The 20,147-nt window shown below is 34.7% G+C and overlaps 1 protein-coding gene and 1 long non-coding RNA gene across 3 annotated transcripts; both read left to right on the top strand.

The window, feature by feature from the left end:
* Positions 1 to 2,615: 2,615 nt before the first annotated feature.
* Positions 2,616 to 6,946, top strand: LOC130726099 (serine carboxypeptidase II-2). Its single transcript, XM_057577326.1, has 9 exons — positions 2,616 to 2,938; positions 3,154 to 3,261; positions 4,214 to 4,309; positions 4,395 to 4,487; positions 4,601 to 4,686; positions 4,781 to 5,044; positions 5,465 to 5,598; positions 5,968 to 6,063; positions 6,526 to 6,946. Exons 1-9 carry the CDS (start codon positions 2,668 to 2,670, stop codon positions 6,791 to 6,793), a joined length of 1,416 nt encoding a protein of 471 aa, XP_057433309.1. The 5' UTR covers positions 2,616 to 2,667; the 3' UTR covers positions 6,794 to 6,946.
* Positions 6,947 to 7,284: 338 nt separating this feature from the next.
* Positions 7,285 to 9,444, top strand: LOC130726102 (uncharacterized). 2 transcript variants are annotated; one of them, XR_009014711.1, is made up of 3 exons: positions 7,285 to 7,371; positions 7,692 to 8,316; positions 8,428 to 9,444. It is a non-coding gene; the product is annotated as an uncharacterized LOC130726102 (long non-coding RNA). The 2 variants fall into 2 exon arrangements; XR_009014710.1 differs by lacking the exon at positions 8,428 to 9,444 and having other exon boundaries at positions 7,692 to 7,881; positions 7,980 to 8,038.
* Positions 9,445 to 20,147: the final 10,703 nt, after the last annotated feature.

Raw genomic sequence — 20,147 nt, forward strand, 5'->3', positions numbered from 1 at the left:
CCTCGAATCGGCATCTGTTTCGGTCCTGGTTAATGGCAGTCCAACTGGTGAATTTAGAATGGAACGCGGACTCAGGCAGGGAGATCCTTTAGCACCTTTTCTCTATCTAATTGTGGCAGAGGGGTTGAACAGGTTGTTCATGAATGCTGTTGAACTAGGCTTGTTCATTGGGTACAAGGTTGGCACTACAGGGGAGTGCGACATTTCGATGCTCCAATTTGCTGATGACACAGTGTTTGTGGGAGAAGCATCTACAAAAAATGCAGTGGTGCTTAAGGCTATTCTCCACTGCTTTGAGTTGGCATCAGGACTTAAGGTGAATTTTTACAAAAGCAAATTAGCATCTTTATCAGTTGATTCCGGTATTGCACACAGGCTTGCAGGGATTCTAAATTGCAGAAGTATGGCTGCCCCTTTTGCTTACTTGGGTATACCCATTGGGGCTAGACCTGATAGTCGTGCTACTTGGGAACCGGTTATTGGAAAATTCAGGAATAGACTATCTGCGTGGCGAAGGAAATCAGTTTCTTTTGGCGGTCGAATTTGTCTCGTGCAGAGCGTCCTATCTGCTTTGCCACTGTTTTTCCTTTCCTTCTTTAAAATTCCATCTTGCGTTGTGAAGCAGTGCACCAGCCTTATGAGGAATTTCCTTTGGGGAGGAGGAGATGAAGAGAGGAAAATTGCGTGGGTTAAATGGTCACAGGTTTGCTTACCCAAGAATTCTGGAGGGTTGGGTATTAAAGACCTCACTCTTTTTAATAGAGCACTACTTGGCAAATGGCTTTGGCGGTGGCGTGCAGAACCGAATTCTCTTTGGTGTCGGGTGGTTAAGACCAAGTATATTGATAGTGTGTGCTCAACTTTTTCTCCATGGTGGCGGGACATTCATGCGGTTTGTCATTTAGATGGCCTGAATTGGTTTGATGGAGTTGTTTCAAAATCAGTTAAAAGTGGGAATAATACAGATTTTTGGCATGATGATTGGCTAGTGGGGGGCTGTTTGCGCGATAAATTCTATCGGTTATATAACCTTTCCAGGTTGAAATGGAGCTGCGTTACTGATTGTGGGAGGTGGGAGCTTGGGCGCTGGCATTGGAAATTTTTGTGGAGGCGTCCTCTTTTAGGAAGGGAACTAGTGTGGGAGCAAGACCTGTTGCGTGCACTTGGGTGTGTTCAATTGCTTGAAGGTGTCCCGGACGCTTGGTTATGGCTACCAAGTCCTGATGGAATTTACTCAGTTCATTCGGCTTACCTTTTATTGCAGGACCCTGCTTTGCCTGAGGCAGATCATGCTTTCTCAAATGTTTGGCAGTCTTGTGCTCCTTCTAATGTGAAAGGGTTTGCTTGGAGAGTGATGCTAGACCGCATTGCGAGCAAAGAAAATTTGGTCAGGCGTCGGGTTATTCCTTCCCTAGCTGATGCTTCTTGTGTTTTTTGTAATAGCCAGGTGGAATCAAGTTACCATCTCTTATTCTCATGTTCTCTCTCAATGAGCATTTGGCAAGGTTGCTTACAATGGTTGGGCTGCCCTTTTTTTCATTCAAATTCTGCTCGTGAACATCTTTCTCAATTTAAGTTTGGTGTTAATAACATGCAGCAGCGTTTGGCTCGCTCAATTTGGTTAGCTGTCATTTGGTGGCTGTGGTTAACAAGAAATGAGGTGGTCTTTCGTGGAGGCACACCAAGTGTGGGAACTGGTCTTGAGTTAATAAAGCGCTGGTCCTGGCAGTGGAATAAGGCAAACTGTAAAGGGTTTTGTTATTCTTCTGCAGCTTGGTTTTCTAACCCCCTACACTGCATTCTTGGGTCCTAGAGCTTTGCGCGATACAGGCTCTTTTGAGTCTTCATGTACATGCATTTGATTGGCTTTTTGAAGGGTGTATTGCCTTGCTGTATTGATTCAGCTGGTCTTTGGTTAGTTCTGTTATGTTGGAGGGGTTTTATTGTTTTTTATGGTTTGGTGGGCTGTTATTACTAGCTGGTTTATGCTGGTTTTTCTTTGTTTTTGGTTTCGTTTTGGTCCTTGATGTATTATGGGTTGAGTACCCCTTGTACTCACTTTTAATACAAATTTGCTTACCTAAAAAAAAAAAAAACATCATTCAGGTTAGGAATAAATCCAAACTTTTCAATAATTGTAGGATACATACGCAACTTTACTCTAGCGAGTACTAAACTCAAACATTACCATATTTATAGGACCAACAGCATAATTAACATATTTTTTCCATTTTTTGGAATTGCATGTCTCAATCATTTTCCATAATAGTAGTTTATATAAAACCTATGTGTACAATGCACGTGGAAGCGTATAATCTACTACTTCCCTGCGTTCCTTATTATAAAGTCATTTTAAGTGTTTTTCTTCTTTTTAAATATAAGTCCATTTACAATATCAATTGAGCATTAATTATTTTTATCCAAAACTATCCTCATATTTAATATGAAAGAGACAATGAGATTTTGAAATAAAGAAAAATTTATAAGAAATTAAATAAGGGTAATCTAGGTAAGTGAATAAATTCTTTTACAAATTTATTGCTTGTAACTACTTTTCTTAATTTAAGAGAATTGAGTAAAATGGACTTATAAATAGGAATGGAGGGAGTATATATCTCCAAGCAAGCAGGCAACAACCATTGAAGCAGAAGCTTGTGATTTTGGCAAATGGCCCAATCTGAGCGGTCTCAAATTTTGGCCATAGCCATAGTTGCCACCCTTTTCCTATGCATCAATTTTGCAACATCATCAGACCCATTTGTTCAGCAACACCATGATAAGGTTGGTAGGCTCCCTGGTCAAAACTTCAACACCAGCTTTGCACACTATTCTGGCTACATCACGGTCAATGACAAAGCTGGGAGAGCACTCTTCTACTGGTTCATGGAGGCTGATCAAGATCCTCAATCCAAACCCCTTGTTTTATGGCTAAATGGAGGTTGATTGATTTAACCTTAAACTCTACTACTAGTAGTAATCTTCACTAATTGTTTTTTAGCTCAATTTTGAAATTTTAGTCATGTTTGCTTGTGATAGTTGTTGGATTGGAATAAGGACATAACTTGTTGCTCCTGTAACTTGTGATGATCAGGCTCTGTTACTACTTACTATTGGGATTGGAATGTAACAAAAATTCTTGGTGGGCTATTTCAGGACCTGGATGTTCGTCCATTGCTTATGGGGAGGCAGAAGAAATTGGCCCTTTTCATATAAAGCCAGATGGCAAGACCCTTTATCTCAATCCTTATGCTTGGAATCAAGGTGAGTGACAACTTACAAGCTGGTCAAATTTTTTTATTTTTTCAATTTCTGTGAATGGTTCCCCCAACAGGGGGAACATCTTCGAGATTTAGTGTGTGTTTGGAAAACTTCTGCAGATCCACGTTTGGCCCCGATCCACGTTTGCAGAAGCAAGAAATAGTTGCTTTTGGATTTCTAGATCCACGTTTGGCCTCTCCAGATTTGAAACCAAACACACACTTAATGTGTTTGTATTTTCGTTGAACTCAACGTGGATCCACGTGCTCACGTGGCAAAAATCCTCCGTCTCCAATTCATGTTAAGTCAACCTGTTAAATTCTAGCTTTTCTGTTGAAACCTTGAGATGTGTGAAATTACGTTAGCAATTTGACATAACGACAAACCAAACACACACTTAGATACAATGAATTAACCAAGGAAACCCAGAATTTGAACACCATATTGTGACCCAGATTCTAAAATATTAGGTCTATTGGTGTTACTGTTTCCACTTGTCTGCTCCTCACTATGTTTAATCCTTGTGAATTTGAGCTTTTTCACCCCCATCTCCATTGATAGTTAAATTTCTAACTGTCCTATGTCTTCCTCTAGAGTTTTCAATGCTTATTTGATAACTACATCTGTGAATATATGCCTACTGCACATATTGTACTCCACAGCTTTTAATGCTTATCTGAGAATGATAAGGGTGAACCTATGCCTACTGCCATATTGTTTTCACATTCTTTAATGTCTATGTCGTGTTTATATTATCGTAAGCTGCTCAGTATATAACATGTCCTCAAATAGAAACTGTCAAGAAGTTGTCCTTTCTATTGAAATAACTGCAAAAGGAATCTTACTTATGCTTATCATGTACTGGTTTTTATGAGCAGAACTGCAGAAATGAAAAATTAATGAAGAAATAAGCTTCATAAATGCAATTTTGTCTAACCATTTGCGCTTTTTGTAGTTGCCAACATTCTTTTTGTCGACGCTCCTGCTGGAGTTGGATTTTCCTATTCAAATACTTCATCTGACTTGCTAAACCATGGCGATAGGAAGACAGGTAACACTTTTACCAGTTAGCATCCTTCTATTCTCGTTACACACATATGCACATGCCAGTAGAATTAATAAAATTTTATGTGCAGCTGAGGACTCTCTGATATTTCTATTGAAGTGGTTTGAGCGTTTTCCCCAGTATAAAGGGAGAGACTTCTTTATCACCGGTGAGAGCTATGCAGGTAAACAAAATTAGTGAGATGAGAACTCTCATTCTGGTAATCTGGTTCATTTACTTTACGTAGGATTTGTAATGTTCTAATTGTATTGGTCAATCTTTAATCCTTGGTTTCAGGGCATTATGTTCCTCAACTTAGCCAAGTTATTGTGAAGCACAACACAGCTTGTAAAGAAAATGCTATAAATCTGAAAGGTTACATGGTACTGAATCTACTGATTGCTTTTTTGGAAAAAAGTAATTCCTTGGTTAATGCTTCTTGTCATAAATATTTTAATCAATATATCTTTGCTGCAGGTGGGAAATGCCCTGTTAGATGATTACCATGATCAACTGGGCTTGTACCAGTTCATGTGGTCAAGTGGTATGATTTCAGATGAAACATACAAGCTCTTGAACCTGCTATGTGATTCTCAGTCATTCATACACCCATCACATTCATGTGAAAAAATTACTGAAATTGCTAATAAAGAACTTGGGAATATAGATCCATACAGTATCTTTACTCCTGCTTGCCATGCTAATGCTAGCCAGTCAAATCAGACAGTGAAAAGAAAGCATGTGAGTGGACATTTTCTTGTACAGCTCTACAGCTTTCTTATCTAGGCATTGAATTCAATTTCTTATGGTCTTAAGCACCCCAACATTGCTGCCTGTTGATGATTTTCTTATGTCTCATGGTGCAGTATATGTATATATTTTCCAAAACATATGGTACTGTGAGTGAATGCTATAAATAGCCTATAGTTGTTTTCTGTTGAAGCCAATGTTCTGTTTCAAACTTCCTCTATATCCTATTGTGTCTGACTATGTTTATCACAAGACATTCATTAGTTTTTGGTTTAAATTCGAAGTTAAACCCAAAAATATAGATTGTGAACATATTTCAAATGATAAGAATTTTTCGGCATGCTACAATGTGTCTGAATTATGAGATATTTATTGTGCAGATCCTTATTGATTTGTTATGTCATGAAACAGAGATTTGGCAGACTCGGTGCTGGGTATGATCCTTGCACAGAGAAGCACTCCACTATATACTTCAATCTACCTGAGGTCCAAAGGATTCTTCATGTGGATCCAAATCATAAGCCTGCTAAATGGGAGACCTGCAGGTAATGCGCATTATAGAAACACTTGAAAGTATGGCTATTGAGATACATTCTTAATTCATTGCTGGAAAAGGTCAAACAACAAATGAAATGAGGTTTATCATTCTGGTCTATTTTATTAGTAAAAATAAAAAACATTTTAACACTCAGTTTCTACTGTCTTTAAAATTCTCCTTTTGATTTTGAAACTAAGAATTCAAGAATCCTTACATCTAAATCATTTGAATATTTTGATAATTGGTAGCATATTTGGAGATTGCAGGCCTAGCCTAATGTGCTTTATTCTACTTCCTTCTATTTCTCTCCATGTTTGCATGTGTTTCATTTCCTTCACCAAATTTACCGAGATTAGAATCCACTTATTCATTACAGTGAAGTGATAAATACCCACTGGAAGGATTCTCCAAGAACCGTGCTCAATGTTTTTCAAGAACTTATTCATTCGGGACTGCGGATATGGGTTTTCAGGTTATTCTCATTTTCTAATATATAGACATCCTTGCATATCTGTTTACTCATCCATCTACTGTCCTATATACTTTGCATAAAAGTAATTATAGCCAGTAATGACAAATTAACTTGCAGTAATGATCTGGCACAAAGACAGTTTGCTAATGACTTACAATCAGGGAAAAAAATGCAAATCAAGATTTATCCCAAATTATAAACTTCTTGATTTTACTTCTTATTTTTAGTATTTGCTTATAGGTTCCTTAGTTGATCAAACGATTGATCATCACAAAATACTTACATGACATGTGGTCAGTTGATTACCTTATTGTTATGTAATCATCTCATGTATTTACTTTTAGGTCTATTCTTTCAAGTCTTGCATTAATTTAGCTGGTGTTATAATTGATGTGTTATGGATCTCTGACAATTTTTGCCTACTAACATAACTTACATTTTCTGTCCTATATGTTATGTCAGTGGTAATACTGATGCAGTAATCCCAGTAACATCTACTCGCTATAGCATAGATGCTCTCAAGCTTCCAACTGTGAGCCCCTGGCGTCCATGGTATGATGATGAGGAGGTAGGAGGATGGACACAAGAATATGCTGGACTAACGTTTGTAACTGTAAGGGGTGCAGGCCACGAAGTTCCTCTGCACAGACCAAAACTTGCTCTGACATTGTTCAAATCCTTCTTAGCAGGAACCTCCATGCCCAAGCTCGAGCAACTGAGCACCTCGTGAAGTTTGTGTTCACATTTTCATTTCTTTTTACCATGGAATATTCCTCAATAAAATTCTCCCTTGTTCCTCAACTTTTACTCATCACAGTGATTCAGTGTATGGAAATACTTGTTACAAAAAGAATTGGAAATAAAGGCAAGCGAATTCATTTGATTGGTTACCTTTCCTATATTGTAGCAACTTGTCTTTGTATCTTTTTCAAACATAAAATTATAGGAAGACAGGTAAGCTTCAGTTTTAGTTAAAATTTTGTTCGTAATATATAGCATTTCTGGTCTGGTTATTCCTCTTGATTTCATTAGTATTTTATATTTAGTCAAACTGCATTTATTGTTAGAGAAAATAAAAACTTTAGTTAGATTAAGATTAGTTAATAGAGAAGAGCAGCTGAAGTACACAATATTAAATTTATATTTGCAGCATGTCAAGCAATGGAGTATCTTATTCTTTTGAAGGCTAGATTGTTTATTCTGGGTTTTTTTGTGTTTTGTTTGCAGTCTTTTCAATTCATATAATCCAAATTTGTTGATGTCAACTGCATAGTATAGAATGGACCTCACCAGCGCCATTTGGAGGAGGTAACAAAGTTATGGGCATAATTTGAATCTTTTTCTTTTTGAAAACTTATTCATTGTGTAGCTGGTGAAGAATATATTTTTCTTTATTTGAGTAGCGGTATCTTGCATATAATCAGATTAGTGGCTTTACACAAATTGCCATTACCGGACTCTGTTTGTGAGTGTGACACTGACATTGCTTCATGTGCAAATTGGACTCCTATGATGATATATAGTGACTTCTTTTATAAATCAAGCTCCAAATTTCTAGTGTATACTTTCTGTACAATGTATTTTGTTTGATTGAAATTGTGGGTTCTTGTTATATCACTTTTTTCTAGGTACCCGTAACAAACTTTGGCTCTGTAATGGAAACCATACACACTGATTCAGCCTACAGGTCCCCGTCGAATAATTTTTTTTGTTGGAGCTAAAACTAAATTGTCTTCAGATCAAACAATCTCCAATAATGACAGAAGAGTTTTGAGAAATTCTGATGACAAGGATCAATTTGATAATTTAAGTGCAGAGGTGAATTTTATATACATGCCCCCTTAGTATTTGTTTTGCACTTTCATGTAAAGCTGTGACTCACAGTGACTGGATTTATTGTGCTGGAACATCTCCAGGATACTATTCTCAGCAATGTGAATACTTTTGAAAGCGTTGACGCTAGCTTCTGCTTTAAGCAATGTGGGCGTGACAGTAAAATAAAGAGAAAAACAAAAAGAAAAAAACGTTTTTTTAGTTCGACTCCGATCACTACCACAGGTTAAGGCTTCCCTCGGGACCATGGGTTGCTTACGGGTGTAATTACAGGCCACTCACCAACGCAATTTTCATATCAGTAGCGGGAATGGAACACAATCTTCTCAGGAAAATGAGTCATTTTTATCAACTGAGTCAACATATGCCGACACTAGAAAACATTTTGGAAATGTCTTGTTATCTACTCAAAAATGAAAGGTTCCATGTTTTTTGCTTTGATTTGTTATGATTTCTTTTGCAATAAATCCTTAAAATTTGCAATTATGTTATTTTTAGTCTATCAAAGAATACTGAACCGTTCTTACACAGGCACACACCACCGGGAGTCTGTCAAAAATTTTGCTCTGCTAGGGCACAACCCTAAGAGCAGCCGCCACCCCCTTTGGGGGGTCTCCTCCCTCATGGGGGGATCCCCTTCTCCTCTAGGGAGACCTTTTCTTCTGCTTGGTTGATGCCTTCTCCCACAATAGGTGGGTTTTCCTTCCACTCTAGGTGGATCTCCTACCCAAATAAGTGGGTTTTTCTTTTTTCTCTGTGTGTTGTTTGCCCTTTTCTTCGTCCACCATGCCCCTGCTGCTACCAACACTGACCACCGTGCCACCTGCTGCGGCGTGGCCACCGGCTCCACCCACCACTGCCTTTATCATCGCTCGCCCTTTTCACATGCCTGCCATCGTGTTTCCTCCTCGCCGGCCCTTGTCACATGCCTGCCACCACGTCATCCCCCTCTTGCTTCCATGACCGTCAAATCTGCCCTCCTGCATCCGTCTCGTCCGCTCCGTGAACACCAGAGCCGCCATTCTGCAACCGTCTAAGCCGATGAGTCTCGCCGCTGCTGCCGTTCTCACCGCTGCTGCTTCCAATCTTACCCCTCCATCTCTCTCTTCGTTCTCAGTATTGCAGCTTTGCTGCGGGTGTTTTGGAATCTTCAAAAGTTTCCTGTTTCTCCCCAGATTCTCAGATCTACAAGATTGACCCCATTTTGTGTTGTTGAAGCCTTGATTTGAGCTTCACTAATAGCTGCATGTTTTGCAACTCCGGCAAAGTCGGTTGTTTTGCTTATGGAAGCGCCGCGTAAAAATGAAGAATAGATTTTAATTGTCGCTTAGAAGTCAATTGATTATCTGTTAATGTTTGGGTTTTAAGGATCTTTTGTATGACCTTTAGGGTTTTGCATCATGCTTTCGCTGGATGTTTCAGCTTGTTAATTTGAGTAGGCATGCCTGTGCTTTATTTTCTTATGTATGTGCATTGCATAATGCTCCTTGAGATTTATTCTCACATGATGTAAGTGCCGCTGGGTAACCCTTTGGGTATTTATTCCAATCACCTTTGACCAAAAAAAAAAAAAGAATACTGAACCGTCTCATTTTCAAGTATATCGGAGCAATGCGAAAATATTTATTTCTCTCCACTTATTTGCGTTTGAAGGGATAAAGAAAGAAATAGAGAAGCAAACTTTTTAAGAGGTTGCTCTTTGCACATTCAAAATTACTAATAACACACAATTTATTTCAGCTTTTATAATTCGAAGTATCATTAAATAAAATGTGCATACCCTTCAATAAAACTACTATTTACACACCTTATACATTCATTTTTTCTTAAATTATTCTTTATTCTTTTCGATTTATTCGTTGATTTTTAGTTTTCTCTACATCATAAGACGTCAATTTTTTTCCGCTTTCAGAACTTGAATTTCGGAACTAAATTTGTGTTCAGGAAGTTTAAGCGTTGGAGGTGAAAAAATGGAAACTTGAACTTATACCTATCAGTAGGGATGACAACGGAACCCGATTCCGAACCAAAATTTACGGGTAAAACCCGATATGATTAAGTTTGGGTTTGATATTGGTGAAACCCGCACCCGAACAATAAATATGAAATTGCAAAACTACTCTTACATATCATGTTAACAACTTAATTTGTTAACAATTTGATCATATTTGAACATTAAGGTATCATATTTTTTGGCAAAAAAGAAATAAAAGGTATTTTCACAACAAAATAATACAAGTTGCATTTTGTTTTGCAAAAGAAATCTATACATCAATTTAGGTTAGGACATGAATTTGAGACTATAACAGGTTTGGTTAAACCCAAAACCCGACCGGTTTGGGTTTAATATTAGAGTTTGGGTTTGAGTTAGGAAAACCCGAGCCCGACCCGACTCGTTGTCATCCCTACCTATAAGTCAGTTACCAAATCATAGCACATTCAAAATTGGACCACCTACCTATATCGAACCCATAAATGGAAAAGACCCAATATTGCACCACCGTATATGTCATCCTTCATAACAACCCACAATCTTCAATAAGAGCCCCCATAGACAAAACAAAACCAAGCCCCGAAAATGAAAATGGTAAAACAACCATAATGTAGCTACCTGGTAGAATGAAAACAACAAACAATAGAAGCCACATAAGGGCATGTTTGATGAATAAGATAAACATATATGATATGTGGTGTAATCATATCATGATCTAATTTGTTGTTTGTTGCATCAGTAGGGCAAGATAAAATTTATCTTGAGGGGAGCTGGAATGTAATTATCCTCACTAGATAGGATACAGTTTTTGATTTTTTTAGTACCCTAACCCTAAATTCAACCATTTCAATACTTATATTTATATAATTTATGATAATATTAATTCATAATTATAAAATATTAATTTTAATAATACAATAATATTTTTATTATTATTCACTAACAGTGAAATATACTACTCATTTATAAATATTGATTTATTAGTGGTAAATATAGACTACTTTTATATTATCAGTTTCTATTATCTAAAATTATTTCTCTACTTATATAATCTATATACTTTATAAAAGAACAACGTTATCCAAAAGAATTAGACACGTGGCATTCCAAGATGCACTCTCATCCCACCCTCACTGACTGACAAGTGTCACAGCCACATCAATTCTCACAAATTTATTAATTGCATTGATTTTCCTATAATTTGGTTTAGTTGTCCCCATTAAATGTGATTTTCAAAATCATTTCCTATAAATCAACATTCTTATTGCTGATTTCATCACATACTCAAAATGTGTTTTTGCCATCCTTTTTCTGCAAGTATGAAGTTTCAACCTTCTCATATCAAAAGGTATGTTTTCACATTTTCTATTCAATTGACCTGTTACATTTGATTTGGTTCAATTAACTAATACTCAGTTGTTGTCTTTTTCAATTGTAGTTAATGATTGCCAACAAAATGTAATGAAAGTTGTTAAGGAGGAGAAATAAGCTTTTGAAAGTTGTCAAGAAGGAGAAGATATGATGAATAGAAAGTGATGATAAATTTGTTATCCAAGTAGAACAATAATAAAGATTTGTTAAGGAGGAGAAATAAGCTTTCCGTTCATGGTTCTCATATTTGTTATCCAAGTAGAACAAGAATAAAGATTGATGATAAACCATCTCTCTTTTGCTACTCCTTTCTACATTTCAAGTAAGTTTTGACATTTATTTTTGTTTTCGATACCAGGAAACAGAAAGTGTTTGAATTTATGTTTTGCATATTAGTTTTCAAGGTTTATTAATAAATTACAGTTTATATTTACAATTGCTTCTTTTATGATTATATGTTATTATTTTAGATGGATTCAAATCTTTCATCCTACCTGTGTTTATAATTTTAATGAACGAGTCTCTGTTTTGAAATGCAAGATATATATTGATGTTGTGTAATTTTATATACTTACAAACATTTTATATTAGTTTCCATCATTTCAGAGCATCAACGACATATATTCTTAAAATACATAATTTCAGTGTGTGGAAAATCAATGAATAAAGGTGATGGTTTTGCATCATTTCTTTGATTTAAAATAATGTCCATTTTTAGAATGAATTTTTTTTTTAAATTACTTACTAAATTCAAAAGCTATCTATTTGAGAAAATTACAATTCGAAATTAATTTTTAGTTTCCTTCACTTTTCTGACATAAACAACTTAACTATAGTAATTTGTAGTCAACTCATAAAAACTCTAATAAATGCTACATGGAATAAAAACTATATTCATTTTCTTTTTTTTAAAAACCTCATTTAAAACAATTAATTACATTTTAATGCAGTAATTTTTCGTTTTTCCAGTCAATTATTGATATAATCGTTTTTTTAAAACCCATGTAAAATAATTAATTAAATTTTAATTCATTGATTATTTATTTTAGGAAATTAATATTCGAAATTAATTCATTAATTTCTTCAAATTCCTTATGTAAATAAATTAATGACATGAATCACCTTTTCTTTGATTTAAAATAATTTCCATTTTTAGAATGGAAAAAAATATTTTAAAAAATTAATTACTTATTAAATTCAAAAGCTATCTATTTAAGGAAATTACTGTTTAAAATTAATTTTTAGTTTCCTTCAATTTCCTTACATAAACAACTTAACTATAGTAATTTGTAGTCAACTCATAAAAGATCTAATAAATGCTATATGGAATAAAAGTTGTCTTCGTTTTCTTTTTAAAAACCTATTTAAAACAATTAATTACATTTTAATGCAATAATTATTTCGTTTTTCCAGTTAATTATTGCTATAATGTTTTTTAAAAAACCCAATGTAAAATAATTAATTAAATTTTAATTCATTGATTATTTATTTTAGGAAATTATATTCGAAATTAATTCATTAATTCCTTCAATTTCCTTATGTAAATTAATTAATGACGTGAATCAGTGCAAATATGTTTTGAAATAATTTCCTTTTTTAAAATGAAAAAAAAAATGTTTTAAATAATTAATTACTTATTAAATTCATTAGCTATATATTTAAGGAAATTACTATTCAAAATTAATTTTTAATTTCATTCAATTTCCTTACATAAACAACTTAATTATAGTAATTTGTAGTGAACTCATAAAAGATATAATAAATGCTATATGGAATAAAAGTGAAATTCGTTTTCTTTTAAAAAACTTCATTTAAAACAATTAATTAAATTTTAATGTAGGAATTATTTCATTTTTTCCAGTCAAATATTTAGCAAAATTTTAGGCGAGTTTTTAAAAATTATTTGAACTTGGAAACAATCAAATATCAAATATGACAAATCATATGTCTATAGATAATTTTTAGCCAAATGGAACATCAAATATGACATGTCATTCCATCTATTTTCGAGCACTTTATATCTTGAAATTAACATTTGTACTGATGGCTGCCAGAATTGACGATCTCGCCAAAATCGATGCCTCCAAAGAGAACCGGACTATTGTTGCAAAAGTCAATCGTTTATGGCTAAGTCCGAGCTTATATGGTTCGAAGCTCCCTTTTTCTATGGGCATGATTTTTATGGATGACAAGGTATATCATTTTTTTAATTACTCACCCTGTTTTAATATCATTTTTTATGGTTGGTAAATCTCTTATCTTTTTTACTTTTAAAATTCCAAGGTTGTAAGATTCATGCTTCAGTTAGGAAGACTCTGATTTATCGATTTTAGTCTTTGCTAAGTAAAGGACGTGTATATTAGATTTCATTCCTTGGTGTTGGTGAAAGCGGTCGTGATTTTCGTCCAACCTCGCATCCATTCAATATCAACTTTGATATTCACACTTCTGTACGATTGGTTCCTAACAAGGCTATCAACTTAATCCCATACTCTTTCGTTCCACTTTATGACATAATGTATAAGGACATTGATACGTCATTCCTTATAGGTATAAACCCTTCTGTAGCCTTTTGATTTTTTGAACAATAGTTCTTAATTTTTTCCTTACATTTTTATTTGTCTTTGACCAGATGTAATTAGAATTCTCTTTGAAGCAAGTGGAGAACAAGAGTTTGAGAAAGATGGTACAAAGCAGAAAATGATAACTATTGTGAACTTGACCAAGATGGGTACACTCAATGTTCTTTGCTTATTCAAAGAACAATATTCGTCGTGCAACGCACGGGGTAAAAACGCTAGTATTTTATAATTTAAATATGAAGTACTTTTATATTATCAGACCCTTAACACTATGTTTGGTAGAGTAGAGAGAGATAGAGAAGAGATAGTAGAGAAGAGAGAATTTGAGTAGAGAGAAATATGTGAGAAATAGAGTATATTTAGATGTTGTTTAGTATGATAAAAAGAGAAGAGAGATGGAGAGGAGAGAGTTTTACTTTTGTATTTAACAATGAATATTTCTAATATAAAAACATTTCTAGCGGTCAGAAGGCAATTACTGGCGGTCATAAACCGCCAGTAAAGTGCATTTGTGAATAAAAATATTAATCTATTATATTAAATACTTTTCTGGCGGTCTAATATTACTTCTGGAGGTCCCAAACCGCTAGTAAAGTGCAAAACATCAGGAAAAAAAAATAAAAAATCAGGGACCAACCCATCTCTCTCCAATAAGACACCACTTTTTCTCTCCTCTAACTCTCTCTTCCCACTTACCAAACACGTGGTTGTCTAAATAACCCATGATAAAAATTGGGTTAAATCACCCATGTACAAGTGTGTCAATTATATTATAACATGTATCTTTATTTATCCACCTCATTTATCATAATTCTGATTTTCTTAAATAATTTAATTGCAGAACGAACCTACGAATTTAAATAATAACAAAGGAGTCCTTTTCTAAATTATAAAAAAACAGAAAACCCTAACCCCTATTTTCTTCCATTTCCCCATACGCTCTTCCTCCTTGGAAGGGCTTCAATGATCTTTCCAATGCTTTTTTTTTTTGCCATGCAGGCTTATTCAGAAAGTGTATATGTAAGCTATGATTGCTTGATATGTGTTGGAGGTCATATCTTGAATAATGACATGACCTTAGTTGAAGACTTCTTCAAAATGAACCATCCGCATCCAACATCAATATCAATACTGACTCTATTTTGATGAGGAAGGTCACCATAGGAGATCTAAACTAGCTGCCATATAGAAAACCTATGGCGAGGCCGGGTATCGTCTGAGTGTCTTCAGAGATCTCTTTAAAGCCCCAAATAAGAACTCTTGCTCTATTTGAGAAAAACTCATGATATCTCTTTGTAACTTGCTAGACTTTAAAGGTGGAAAATACTTTGCCAAAAATTTATCTCCCAAACTTTTGGTTTATCAAAAAGAAAAACTAGATAGGGTATATATTATCAATACCTATATGTAAGAGCAGAAGATGAAATTAAATTACTTTTTGACTTATCGCGCTGTGAAATATACATTTGATGACATTATATCGACGTTTCTGGTTGTCTAAAACTACTATGAGTTACATGTATGATAATTGCAATCTCTAGCATTCCATGCTGTTATAATTAATCTTTATTTTATTTTATAAATAATGACGGTTTATGCGGGTCGATCTAATGAAATAATTTCTTTGTTTCTTTTGCATTATTGTATCTTTGAAATATAAATTCTCATTTTTTTCTCAAAAATACCTCATACGTTCAACAATGATTACGACGTTGTATCCTTCCTATGTTTTATCTCTGATTTTAACGGAGGCTATTGGTTCTCGTTGAGTCATGCCTTCGACCACTAATACGTGGTTTTAGTATGTTATTTTTAAACGTGTAGGCTAGGTTTCTCTATTTAAATAGATCTTTGTGATGAGAAATCATATCCAGTAGGAAGCCGAAATATGCGAACTCACATATCCATTTGTTTTCCAAATGACATTTTTGACCAAATATCAAGTATGATTTCCGGTCAACAACAATTTCTAATTGACTTAAAATCTGATTCTTGTGTTTCGTTGAAAATTCTTTCCGCCTTTATAGCTTTACTCCTTTGCGATATACCTTTGTTGGACTTTGTGATAAGAAATCATATCCAATATGAAGCCGAAATATACGAACACATATCCTTTATTGATTTGTTTTCCAAATTACATTTTTGACCAATTACCATGCATGATTTCCAGTTAATAACAATTTCTAATTGGCTTAAAATCTGATTCAATTGACCAATTACCATGCATGATTTCCGGTTAACAATAATTTCTAATTGGCTTAAAATCTTATTCAATTGAGTATTCAGATCCAAAGTTTCATTTGCAATTGTTCTTTTCTTTCTTCCTCTCGTGAATGTGTGTGTTTGTTAAATCTATATCCCTGATACTTTGTGTTTCGTTGAAAATTCTTTCGGCCTTTATAGCTTTACTCCTTACTTGATTGACAGAGTCAGATTACTTTACTAAGGAAGAATCTTTTGCTTTAATAAAAGCAAAGAGAAGCATCCACAAAGAGGAGCTAGAGGGTAAATGTAACAAATGGGAAGAAGTAACGAGAAAACTGAAAGAGGATGACGGAATAACAAAGATTGCACCGCGCTATGACCACATTAGGCATGACTACATCTATAACTTTTCTGAGAGAATTACTGCGGAACTCTCATCCTTTTTAACAAAGAATAAAAAAGGAGTAGAAGAAGAAGAAGGACAAAGGAAGTGCTTCTAAAGAAACTGTGAGGAAAAGAAAAGCAGACTCACTTAGCCATGATGATGAGGATATGCCATATTTTAAGAGAACTCAGGTTTCTAAATCTTTTGTTGGGTCTCCTTCCAGGGAAGAAATCATTGTTCTAGTTAATGATGATCCGGTTGCTCTGTGCAACAAACTTCTTATTGATGCTCGTAGAATTTCTGATATAAAGGCTAAATTGGAGGGGATTGTTCAACGGGAAATTAAGATTGATGCTCAAATGGCTACCCTTGAAGAAGAGAAACTTCAACTGAAGCACATGAAAGAGGAAGTGTCCAAAGATGTGTTGTCAGAGGCGCTAAAAATGATCATTTCTAAACAGTGTTCAAAATTAAAATTATATATGTCATCTGAAAAATGCAAATAAATGCGTACCCGGTTGTAGTCCTTGAAACTTGAAAGTTTTTCTTCAAATGTATGAAGATTCTACATGTGTATCCACACCGAGACCAACCTTTGCTATCAACTCTTGATCGATGAAACCGAAATTCTAAATACTCTAGAACCAGATTTTCTTAGTCACAAAATCCCTTTTGTGTGTTTAATGTAGTAGTACAAGAAATGGTGTGTATTAAAGAATCAAAATGAATTAGATTCTTTTCCTCTCTATGATTTCACACGCACAAAGGAAAAAGAAGATGAGGGCTGGAAGGTCAGAGGATACGAAGGTCTAGATGCAGAGGATACGAAGGTCAGAGGATCCAACGGTAGCATTCCTCTGACTCTGATCACCATGCTTCACAAGTTCCAACATGAAGTGTCGCTCTGATCAGAAGTCATCTAGGTTAAAGGTCAAGTCGCTATCCAAGTACAAAAGGAACTGTAAAATTCCTGACGACCTTACCTAACAAGTTCAGCCATAGTAGAATCTGCAAGTTACATATTTGTCCTCCAACGGTAGCATTCCATGCAAACGTCCAAACCCTAATCCTTGGAGTATATAAAGAGGCTGAAGATGAAAGATGTCGCCTAAGAAACTTTGTTCAAGCTCAATCAATATTCAAACATTCTCTTAGCAATCTTTCTTCAACGAATTTCATTGTGTTTACTTTAGCTTTCTGAGAAGCATTTCTTTGTAAACTCAAACCTTCAAACAGTTAGTTTGTTTCTGCCTTAAGGGACCAAGGTTGGTCAGGATCCTTGAGAAGACTAAGAGAGTGAATCTTAGTGATAGCTAAGTCATTGTATTGTTAGTCACCTTGCAGGTTGCAAGTGCAGTTGTAACAAACTCTGATTAGTGGATTGCCTTCATTCTAAGAAGGAAGAAATCACCTTAACGGGTGGACTGGATTAGCTTGAGGAATTTATCAAGTGAACCAGGATAAAATCATTGTGTGCTTTCCTCAACTCTTATCTTAGCACTTTACATTCTGAACTCGAGAGATTTGTTAAAATCTCAAGTGGGAAAAGTTTTAATCTGAAAACGTTATTCAAACCCCCACTTTCTATCGTTTTTCATACCTTCAGGTAAATGCCTGCAAGCTTATTCAGAAAGTGTATATGTAAGCTATGATTGCTTGATATGTGATGGAGGCCATATCTTGAATAATGACATGACCTTAGTTGAAGACTTCTTCAAAATGAACCATCCGCATCCAACATCAATATCAATACTGACTCTATTTTGATGAGGAAGGTCACCATAGGAGATCTAAACTAGCTACCATATAGAAAACCTATGGCGAGGCCGGGTATCGTCTGAGTGTCTTCAGAGATCTCTTTAAAGCCCCAAATAAGAACTCTTGCTCTATTTGAGAAAAACTCATGATATCTCTTTGTAACTTGCTAGACTTTAAAGGTGGAAAATACTTTGCCAAGAATTTATCTCCCAAACTTTTGGTTTATCAAAAAGAAAAACTAGATAGGGTATATATTATCAATACCTATATGTAAGAGCAGAAGATGAAATTACTTTTTGACTTATCGCGCTGTGAAATATACATTTGATGACATTATATCGACGTTTCTGGTTGTCTAAAACTACTATGAGTTACATGTATGATAATTGCAATCTCTAGCGTTCCATGCTGTTATAATTAATCTTTATTTTATTTTATAAATAATGACGGTTTATGCGGGTCGATCGAATGACATAATTTCTTTGTTTCTTTTGCATTATTGTATCTTTGAAATATAAATTCTCATTTTTTTCTCAAAAATACCTCATACATTCAACAATGATTACGACGTTGTATCCTTCCTATGTTTTATCTCTGATTTTAACGGAGGCTATTGGTTCCCGTTGAGTCATGCCTTCGACCACTGATATGTGGTTTTAGTCTGTTTCCTTGTCTTCGACTTTACCAATAGTGGAAGAAGCCTTCTCTGGTGGCTCTTATTTAGTTGCAACTATTTGTGATCCTTGTAGCTTTATTTCGGCTCTTGATTATATTGATCTTTCTTTTGTTAGGTAATAACGTGTAGGCTAGGTATCTGTTAGTAACAGAAAAAAAAGGCTAGGTTTCTGTTAACAATGTTAGGAAATATTTTCTGTTATTTTTAAACGTGTAGGCTAGGTTTCTCTATTTAAATAGAAGCAATGCTAGTTGCTCAAGCCTACAGTCAGCAAGAAAGAATAGATTATACTGAAACATTTGCTCCAGTAGCAAGATTGGAAGCTATCAGACTGCTGATCTCATTTTCAGTAAATCACAACATAATTCTTCATCAGATGGATGTTAAGAGTGCCTTCTTAAATGGATACATCTCAGAGGAAGTGTATGTGCACCAACCTCCTGGTTTTGAAGATGAGAAATGCCAGTAACAAAAAGAAACACGTTAAAGATTCATCACTCTTCTCTTTTATTCTTAGAAAAAAAATTTGTTGATTACTTGATTGTTGCAATGTCTTTACTGTGGTTAGATGGAAGGAATTGGTCAATCAAAAATGAATGAGAAAGTTAATGTGATTATCGTTTGCTATTTTATGCATCCAGTCTATGATTATATTGATTACTGCAATTTCTATGTTGTATGTTAGGGAAAAGTTGGATGTAAAAACAATTTCCATCTGAAAAGCTAGCGTACAGGGAAGAAAATGGGGATTAGGTTTTTTGTTTTCTCTTTTAGAAGTATTTTTTTTTTAATGAAGGAGTCGTACGTTATTATCTAAATTGATAGGTTTATTTCGTAATTAAATTATTTAATAAAATAAAAATTATGAAAATGTAAAATAAAGGAGTTGAACAAAGTGAGGTGGAAAATATAAAAACACATGTTATAATCTAATTGGTACACTTAATCATGGGTGATTTAACCCAATTTTTATTATGGGTTATTTAGACAACCCCACCAAACACACATTGATACATACTTCTTCCTTCCTCCCCCAACTCTCTCTTTCCCATCTCTCTCTTCCTTTCTCATTAAAATGCGTTCTCTTTTTTTTTTTTTTTTCATATTTGTCATGTTGAAATTGAATATGTACTCCAATAATAATAGATACTCATATGAATATGTATTTAACATTAGATACTACCATTGAAGATGCTCTAAGTTCATAAGCTAGCTTTCATAGGACATGCAAACCCATTCAGGCGAGAGGAACAAATCCAAACTTTTCTATAAATATAGGAT

The sequence above is a fragment of the Lotus japonicus genome, chromosome 6 (genome assembly GCF_012489685.1).
Source record: "Lotus japonicus ecotype B-129 chromosome 6, LjGifu_v1.2".
Lineage (NCBI taxonomy): Eukaryota > Viridiplantae > Streptophyta > Magnoliopsida > Fabales > Fabaceae > Lotus > Lotus japonicus.